Genomic DNA, 9548 nt, shown 5'->3' with positions numbered 1-9548 from the left:
TTCATCAGCACCTCGGGGGTCTTGAGGACACCGGCAGTTTTCTTCCATCTCTCCTGCTGGGACTACCTGACCTTCCTATGTAGGGTGGAGCAGGGAACAAGGAGGAACAAAGACTGCTAGGTGTCTAGGCATGGAAGGGCAAAATGCTAAGGTGTAGAAAGTGCCAGGGCTCTTGCAGTCTGACAAGATGCCAAAGGGCTTGGAGGCCCAGTTCTCTTCTATCACTAACCTCTCTCCCTTTAGTGGGGACAGGGTGCTAATGGATTCTGGGCAGGTCATGGCCACACCAGGGGTGAGCTATCCCGGAAAATACAGGCCCAGTGCTTGGGATGTTCCCAGCCTCAGGGACGTCAGGTATCTCTTTTCCGCAAGGGAGCGGAGAGGTGGAGGCCCTCCTGAGATGATGGCAAGGAACTCAGTGGGTTACTCAAAAGAGAACTCAAGTCTGTTGTGGAGCAGTCCGTTTCTGGTTGGGTCATGAGGCCACAATAAAAGGCTGGAGGCATATGGCTGCAGGCCCTCTGCAGGCCTGGTGGGGAAGAGCCAGCCTGAAGGACTAGTGGTCATGCTAGAACACCACTGGAGTGACGACAGCATGGGAGGGTGTGGAGTCCCAGGGACCCTCAGGGGTGGGGAGGAGGAGGATCCTGGAGGAGCAGCACGAGGGTCCAGAACAGGACCCTCTTCATCCAGAGACCTTGGGAACAGAGTAGGATCTCAGCAAACCAGGGAAGCCACCTGTCCCGACCCTTAAAGAATGTACTGGGGACCTCCCGGAAGGCAAGGCCAGGAAGCAGGTTAGGCAGCATTAAAGAAACCATAGGCTGGTCTGCCTCCCACCCAGCCTACAGGTTAGAACATTTTTGTTGACCCTCTTGTTTGCAGCTTTGTGGCCATGTTCTCTTTGTATTAATTTCTTAATGAAAGGGCTCAGGAAACTCTCTTCTAGTGCTCTGCATGTTTGCTAGAGGGGAACAAATAGTTTTTCCACCCTGGTGCCAGGGGCCACCACTGGCCAGGCAGTGACAGGGACTGTCCCAATTCTAGATATGATGGAGATGGGGACCCTTCTGTGGCAGGAAGATTCAGGGCCTGGCTCTCTCCTGCCTGGGCATGGACACGCCAGAGACACAAGTTGAGGAAAGCGTCATCATACCACCTCCCACCCTGGCCCACTCCTGTTCTCACACAGGGCTGTGAAAATGACCAGTCTTTGAAAATATTACAGATGGGGAAGATGGCAGCCTTCAAGCAAAAAGAATCGAGAAGCTTCAAGAGCTGGCATGCTGGGAGAAGCTGCCAGGGCCAGATGTCCTCCTGGCCTCTGTGGATGACTGACCAGTGAGTAAGATGTGTGTCCTCAGGGCTTGGAGTTCCTTGGTCTCCGAGATCCACCCGGATCTTTCCCCTTCCTCTGGAGATCTTTCTCCTCTCTGCACGAGGGGTGGGTTTTCTGAAAATAACCCCTTGGGATAGATTTAGGATAGTGACCTATTTTTAAAACCCTATGGCACCTTTTAGAAAGTCATTTATTTCCCCCTGGTCATTAATATTTAGCTGGTATGATCTCTAGTTTTAAGGACACACAGAAACCTCCTGCTTTCTCCAGGCTTATTTTTCCAGAACACCAGGGAAGCCACACAGGACCAGGAAAAGGCAGTTCCAAACCCCCTCATCTACGGCAGGCAAATTCTGGACCAGCAGAAGGGGGTCAGTAACAACAGGATACAAGCTCTTGCCTGCATTCACCAGAATCCACCTTGCCATTCCTTTTCATGTACTTGTGAACACAAACATACTAGCGCACGCTCCCCACCACCACTGTCACCACACACCACCTCCACCGCCACCGTCCAGAAACATATTCCACTCCTTGCCCCACGTTCTCGCAAAGTACCTCTTCATTTATACCCAGCCCCAGTTTTGCAAAGAGCCTTCACTTTCAGTATACCACTCCCGAGGGGTGTGTGTGTGTGTGTGTGTGTGTGTGTTTGAATCGTCCTTTCATTCACTACCAAACACTTCAGGGGTTGCTTGGAAGGAGCTCTGCCTCTACCTTTTCCATACTTCTATGCCCGATTTTGCCCTAGGGCCTTTTCTTTGGAAAGTCTCCATCAATCCCTTCTCATGACAGCTCCATACAGTCCCTTCCTCCATGGTTTCCCCTCTTCATCCCTAAGTTTCAGGGTTGAGTCTCCTCTCTCCATATTTACAAAACCCAGGCAGGTTGGGTAGCTGGTGTGATGCTATCTGGGACAGTCTTATCTAGTTACAAAGTGTGAATCAGTGATTACACCACCCAGGGCCGGTGCCAGCCAGGCGGGCTGCCATATTGCCAAGTAACCCAGTGGTTGAACCAGGTTGGGTTGAGTAATATCCACCAATGGGAAGTGAGTTTATTAACTATGCAGCATAGCACACTGTTGACGCAAGTACAACTCTGAAGGCCTGGAGTGATTGGAGAAGGTGCAGGTTGAGCTGGATGCTGACTCGGAAGACGCCCAGTGACAGTATCTTCCTCTGATAATATTCACTTGAAAAACACGTGGAAATCGGGAAGGAAAACATCTAGTTTAGCAAAGAGATGAATTATGTGTTCAGTCATTAGGACTTTTCGGCCATCTTGGATTCCCTTTGTTAAAAAGCAAGGAGAGATCCATTTGACTGTATACGAAGCTGCAGTTTGGAATTTTTAAAGTTTCCTAAGGGGAGAGAAGAGAATTCAAGATGGCCACCAGTGACCCAGAATTGGGTGGGTGTGAAAATTTAAGATTCTCTTTATTCATCTCTCACTTCAAAAACATTCTTTTCTACAGCCACAGCCTACCTCCTCCACCCAGGTCTGGCTTCAACTTCTTGGTAAATACTGCTGACCAGAAATACCACCCATAGTTTTCACTGCAATGGGCCTGCACTGGGAAGGCCAGAGCAGTTTCTGAGCAGGACACCACATTTCTGTCCCTTTGTGGCTGGCCTGGTTGGCACCTCAGGGACTGAGACACTGACCCCCATCACCATCTGGTGCTACATTTACATGTCCCAGTGTTATGCACCAAGTGCCTAAACTTTGGTGAGGCAGATCATATGTGAAACGCACAGCGAGCGGCGAATCCCAGGTGAGTTTTTTAGAGGGCAGGCAGGAAGAAAGGGAGGGAGAAAAGGAGGGAGAGAGAGAGGACTGACTTGTCCAAAGACTGCTCTAGATCAAGCTTCACAGGGATAAAGGACTCTAAAGGCTACAGGGAGTCAGGTGAGGGGAGCCAGATGGAGAAGCAGACACAAGAAGGGAGTGGAGGGCACATATCTCTCTTCAAGAGAAATAGAGAAAGCTCTAGGGCTGGCAAGTAGACTCAAAGAAGGATGGGTAATATTCTGGGGAAGACAGCTCGTAGGGTAGGAGAAGCATTGCTTTTATGGGAGACAGAAATCATGAGATGCACCAGGTTGATGCTACATAAACATTCCCTGTGTTGTCCAAATCCCAAATATCCTTTCTTCCCTGAAAAGCCTCAGATCCCTGGGTTATTCGTAAGAGCCAGTTTTCAACCAGTACCACCTTTATCAGGCAGCACAAACAGTGAGGCCTAGGAGATTAGGAAGTGGGATTAAAGTTGTAGAACTTTAAAACCTGATTTTTCCCAATTATCTGATGACAAAAGGGCTGCCAATCTCTCTGGTTATCTTGCCAACCCTGAAGAACCCCTGGCAAGTCTCCACCTGTTTTTCAGGCTTCAAAAGCTTTAGCAACAGAACGACTCACCGTGGCTGTAGACACCCTCCAGGGTCCTGTTCTGGTGCTGCCTAAGACCATCAGAGAAATAGTTCATAAACCAGGAGATCCCTTCCCTTCGGCCCCCAAATACCCATTGGAAACCAGGGAGAAAGTTCTAGAAGATTCCAGTCACCAGCCCTGACTCCCAGGAGTTTATCTAACCTGTTCACCTAAACTCTCTGGTAGTCTGAGGCTCCCAGAAGGGTAAAAGGGAATCCTATTCTCCTAGAACCACAGTAAACACTCAAAACTGAATTTGAAACACCAGAACGCGCACAAAATTCTGACCAACTTCCATAACACCAAGTTCTGTGTTTCCTCTTTGAGAGTTTTCAGAGCAAGAATAGCAAAACCAGGCATAACAACCTATCAAACAAACCACCAGCCGAAAACAAAACAGGACCAAAAAACAAGCCAAACCAAAACTTTATGCTATGAAAACAAGAAATAAAATAAGGAGATTTATAGGCCGGCTGATTGTCAGCAAACACAATATATTTACTGTATTAGCACTTGCTCACAGTGCAAATGGTACAACATTACACCATTTCAATATTTCGGTTCTTAAAAATGCTGTTTTCATTAACTATATTATATTGGCATAACAATGTGACAAAGGAGCAAATGAAATGTTGGTGAAGAATTTCACCTTTTCACAATATCAAGCATATTTTTTTAACCTTAGTATAAGGTACTATAAATCCAAGAAATAAAAACATCCACAAAATATATTACATCTGGTTTGTCTTTTTCTAAGTACTCAACTTTATACAAAAGTCTTTCAAAAAATATCATTCCCCTTAGGTTTTCCTGTTTAAAACCTGATTTTTTTTTCTCTCAGTTCACATAAATTAGAGTGCATTTTCTTTTGTTGTTTTTTTTTAAAACATGCAGACATATAAAAAATCTGGATAGCACAACCTTTTGGCAACAAAGTTATTTTTCTCTTAGTTTAGCTTAAATGTCTGAGAACAGTTTTATTAAAACAAAGGAAAACTCAGAGTTACCATGCAGTGACATGCATATACCAGAAGGAGCAAGGAAAAAATATTAAAGAATATCTGATTCCTCCTTCCGGCTTTGAAGTGACCAAAATTTTTGTTTTTTATAATCATCACATTATAAAAAGTATTCAGCAAAATACTGTCTCTGCAAAGAAAGATTTTACCCTTCAGCTGAAAAAATATGGGCCCTCCTGGCAAACTTCATCATCTTCTCTCTCCTTCTACAAAAAGTCCAAGTACCTGGAAACTCACAATCCCCCCACTCTTTGATTTACCCCCTTTCACTAGAGTCCTTTTAGTATTATTTATCCACCACCAGAAAAACGGTGCTTTTTTTTTCTTAAAAAAAAAAAAAAAGTGGGAAAAGCATAAAGTGACTTTAAAAACAGACATTCTGTAAACTCCAGACCTTTGTTCCTTCTCTCTGGGCAGCTTACTGACCACAGGAGAAATAACGCTAATAAGGAACAGTACATTCAGTCAAGACTGTGCTGGAAGCTGGGTCAGAGAGCAACCTTCCCTACTACTCCACTTCCAAAGAGCCACCCTGTGCGGAGAAGGGCTGGGCAGGACAGCTGGGGAAGGGGGTTGCCTGAGAAGAGGTGAGGTAGGGCAGGGAGAAGGTAAGACTGGGGTACGGAAAAGATATGCCTCATTCACCAATATGGATTAATGCAAAAATCCCCATCTCTTAGAGGAAAATTTGGACAGAGATGTGTGTGATGTACACACACACATATGCATGTATATGTGTGTATATATATATTCACACACATATGTAGATATAATCTCATCAGTTAAAAATTTCATAAAAATAAATCATTTAAAGCTGTATATGCCTACAAATTCTCTTTATTCCAGGGCACTGCCCTGGATAACCAAGTACCTTAGAGATTTTATTTCGCTAGGAATACATATTGTGTGTATGTTATATATATATATATAATGTATGTGTATCTATATTATACATACACGTACATACACACACACACCATATACATATATTTAAATTCTATCTGTTGCGTTGGTGCTGACAAAGGGCAGAAACGGCCAGCTCTCCCACGAATGGTGGGAAGGAGAAATGGGTACGTGAGTGAGAGAAAACAGAAAGCTGGGCTGGCTGGTTGAGGCCTGCCTTTCTGGGAAAAGATTTTGAAAGCGATGGGGAGAAAGGAGAAGAATGGGGAAGGGGCAGAGGGCGAACTCAGGAACATAGATTTCTAAAAGGGAGGCTAACTAAGTACATTTTGCAAAAAGGCAGGCTCCGTGATGGCTGCTTTTTCTCCCCGCAGATCAAACTGTCCTGAGGCTTAAGAGGGAAGCGCTCGGAAAAGGAGGGGTTCTGAGGGGCCAAACCTGAAGCGGCGGCAGCAGCCCCGCGGCGGCGGCATCGGAGGCATTTCTGTAAGAAACATTATTTTTGGAGCAGATGGAAGACCATCTCCTCCGGCCACGTGCAGGACCCCAGCCTGGGACATCCCCCAGCGGCCTGGGGACCCGATGTGGGGAAGAGTTTGGGGTTGACACAGCCCAGTTCAGCTTAAGAGTCTTACGCGCGCGCGCGCGCGCGCACACACACACACACACTCACACGCGAGCACGCACACACTCGCGCGCATCCCCGCACGCAGGCGCGCGTGCGTGCGGCGGGCAGCAAGCTCTGCGCTTTGGTGCGCTCCTTTCCCCCTCCCCCTCTCCGGTCTTCGAGGGGGAACGGTGGGAGACAGGGGGGAAAGAGTGAAGTGTTTGAGTCGGGCGAGGGTTGGGTGGGCCCCGCCTTCAGTCCCCCGCAGGTCCTTGGCGCGGCCCAACGGCCCCTGGATCAAGGCGATCCGAACTGAACAAAGCCGGCTAGACGCCACCTTTCCGCCCCCACGCCTGGGTTAAGTGGGGAACAGCGCGGGAAAGGCGCCTCCAGCCCTGGCCCTCGACCGCTGGCCGGTGTGAAAGGGTGGGAACGGGGGGCATCGAAGGGGAGCAAGGGGCCGCACGTCCATGGAGAGGCCAGGGCACGGCCCCTGCGCCTCAGTGGCTGGCTTTCCCGCTGCTTTCAGGCGAGCAGTCGGGAGGCACTGGAGCGGAAAAGTGGGGACCTGGGGGCCCGAGCTTCAGGCGCAGGTGGTGACCACGGGGGCCAGGGACACGGGGGGCGCCGAGGATGCAGAGGGCGCACCCCCCTTTTCTGCCTTCTTCTCCTTTTGCTTGAGGTGGATCTTGGCGTGGCGCTTGCGCTCGTCGCTGCGCGCAAACTTGCGGCCGCAGAACTCACAGGCAAAGGGCTTCTCGCCAGTATGCGTGCGGATGTGCGTGGTGAGGTGGTCGCTGCGGCTGAAGCTCCGCATGCAGATCCGGCACTGGAAGGGCTTGTGGCCCGTGTGGATACGCAGGTGCCGGGTCAGCTCGTCCGAGCGGCTGAAACGGCGGTCGCAACCTTCGGCCGGACACGCGTGGGGCCGCTCGTGTAGCGGGGTCTTGCTAGGCCGGTTAGGGTACTTGCGGGGCCGAATGGGCTTGAGCGTGAGAGGCGGCTGGGGCAGGCTGCCGAAGCCCGGGTGTATCTGCTTGTCTTTGAACGCCTTGATGGTCTCCAGAGGGGTAATAGGGGGCGGGTTGACCCGGATGGGGTCCATGCCCTGGAAGGGCTTGTGCTCCTGAATGGAGCCCATGTCGTTGGGATGGTGGTACAGGTTGTAGTCAGGAATCATGGGAAAGAGATTGCTGTCCAAGGCCGGCTTGGCCGATTGGTAATCCTGGGGAGAATAGGCGAGCCCGGGGTTGCCCTGGGGGTCGTGGAAAGACACGGGCTCTGAGTAGAGGTCTCCGCAGTTGGAATAGGGGGGCAGCGCCGGGTACATGGCCTCTACGTCGCCCTGTGGCGGCTGCACCATGCTGGCCGTGGACGTCTGCGTGCTGAGCGCCCCTGAGGCCGGGGGCACCCCCAAGATGCCGGCGCTCATGAGGCTAATGATGTTGTCCTGGCACCAGTTGGAAGGGGAGTCGAAGGCGAACTTTCCCAAGTAGGTCACGGTCTTGTTGCCGGGGGCTGGTTGGAAGGAGCCCGAGTAAGAGAGTTCCGGGTTGGGCTTCTCGTTGGTCAGACCGATGTCCATCACATTCTCTGCGGAGAGCGGGGGAGAGAGGGGAGGAGTGAGTGAAGCCAAGCCGGCTCCGGGCCGCGGCGCCCAGGTCCTTGCCCAGGTGCGGAGGGTGCGGCCGGGTGGAGTGCGCAGCGCATGGGGTAAGAGGAACGATGAGCCCGGCGCAAAGCGGGCGGTGCCGCGCTCCCGGGCGCAACCTGGATACAGCAAAATACTACGGATCGGGGTGTGGAGTGGCTGCGGCACACACACCGCACACGCCGCGCACACACTCACGTACCACACACACACGCGCGCGCGCGCGATAAGCATTGTTGTTCTTCCCGAGGTGGGGCAGGCAGGTAGCTGCAGCTACAGGTAGTTTCAGACCGGAGCGCGCCGGGCTCTCGATCTCCAGCGCACACAACTCGGCCTCTTTCCCCGGCCCTGTCCGTTCCAGGACGCCGCTCCTTTCCCGCCCCGGCGATGCCCCCCACGCGCGCTGCGCCCGGGTCGCCGACCCAGAGCTCTCCGACGCTTTGTCCTCGGAGCGTAGAAGGGGGCCGCCCGCAAAGGGAGCTCACCCCTCGCCTTCCCCGGCCCCAGCCTCCTCCCGGCCTGAAGGAGCTTTCGGCTCGGGCTGGAGGGGAAATGCCTAGCTCCAGTTAGGGAGGGTGGAGGACGGCGGAAAACCGGCCCGTGTCTCCATGGCGGGAGCGGCCGCCCTTCCCAAGCTCCCCAGCCCCGGGATCTCCCCCTTGGCAGCCCCCTCTGCCCCGCGGGTGGACCCCCTCCCACTCCCCGCCGTCCCCACACCCCCACGGTTTTGCTGAACGCCCCAGAAAGGCAGCGTCGCAGTACCTCTCCCACCGCGGGGACTCCACGCCGCACATGGCTCCATCCCGGGTGGGAGGCTGAGGGAGTAAGGGAGGGGGGAGAGCGCCGGTGAAAAAGACGCTGAGCTCCTCCCGGGAAAGGGGCGACAGGACCACGCCTTGCGGGCCCCCTGCGTGAGGAGGGAGAACCCCAGAGCCGCTCGCACCTACCTCCCTCCGGTCGGCGGCTGCCCCCACCCGGGAGAACCGAAGCCTCTACCGTGGCGTCGCCAACCTAGCCTTCCCGATCGGGGAGGGCGGGAGGAGTGGGTGGGAAAAGCAACTCGCCCCCCGGAAAATTCCCAGCGCGCCCCCATCTCTTCATCCATCTATCCATCCACCCATCCATCCATCCACCCATCCATCCATCCACCCATCCATCGCGAGCTCGTTCCCTCCTCCTCGCCCTCTCCCTTTCCTTGCTCGCTGTCTCACCGCCTCCCCGCCGCCCTTACCTGTAGCCATCTGATTGTAATGGGCTACGGAGTCGCTGCTGCCAGAGAAGAGGTTGAGCGCGCTGGGGATCTCCTCGGGGTACAGATTGTCAGGCAGTTGGTTTAGCAAACTGCTCATGGTCACCGGCAGCTTCTCGGCGAGTTTGCCGGTCATAGCACTCCCGAGCTGCCGCCGCCGCCGCCGCCGCCACCGCCGCCACCGCTGTGGCTTGCTCCTAACGCAGCTTCCAGGCAAGCGGCATCCGAGAGGCGATCCGTGGTGCAGGGGAAAAGCATGCGAGAGGGAAAGTTCGGGGGGAGGGGGGAGGGAAGAGGGGAAGGGGTGGGCCAGGGGAGGGGATCTTTTCTTTTTTGGGGGTGGGTGG

The 9548-nt window shown here is 52.9% G+C and overlaps 1 protein-coding gene across 2 annotated transcripts; it reads right to left on the bottom strand.

Moving 5' to 3' along the window:
* Positions 1–4183: 4183 nt before the first annotated feature.
* On the bottom strand, positions 4184–9535 carry EGR3 (early growth response 3). 2 transcript variants are annotated; one of them, XM_008587596.1, is made up of 3 exons: positions 9184–9337; positions 8715–8767; positions 4184–7894 (listed from the first exon to the last, which is right to left on the bottom strand). In XM_008587596.1, the coding sequence occupies exons 2-3, from the start codon at positions 8752–8754 to the stop codon at positions 6885–6887; spliced, it is 1050 nt and encodes a 349-aa protein (XP_008585818.1). In that variant the 5' UTR covers positions 8755–8767; positions 9184–9337; the 3' UTR covers positions 4184–6884. The 2 variants fall into 2 exon arrangements, with proteins under 2 accessions (XP_008585818.1, XP_008585817.1); XM_008587595.1 differs by lacking the exon at positions 8715–8767 and having other exon boundaries at positions 9184–9535.
* Between the last annotated feature and the right edge of the window lie 13 nt (positions 9536–9548).

Source organism: Galeopterus variegatus, unplaced genomic scaffold, assembly GCF_000696425.1.
Source record: "Galeopterus variegatus unplaced genomic scaffold, G_variegatus-3.0.2 Scaffold4463, whole genome shotgun sequence".
Classification (NCBI taxonomy): domain Eukaryota; kingdom Metazoa; phylum Chordata; class Mammalia; order Dermoptera; family Cynocephalidae; genus Galeopterus; species Galeopterus variegatus.
Note: the sequence above shows the minus strand (reverse complement) of the source record. Positions and strands in the feature narration are given on the sequence as shown.

What these genes read in the sequence shown, in the direction of transcription:
- EGR3 (XM_008587595.1), bottom strand. Translation starts at nt 9,337, where the DNA reads ATGACCGGCAAACTCGCCGAGAAGCTGCCGGTGACCATGAGCAGTTTG. An exon ending in TTACAATCAGATGGCTACAG is followed by an intron (nt 7,895 to 9,183) that starts GTAAGGGCGGCG and finishes CGCTCTCCGCAG; the next exon opens with AGAATGTGATGGACATCGGT.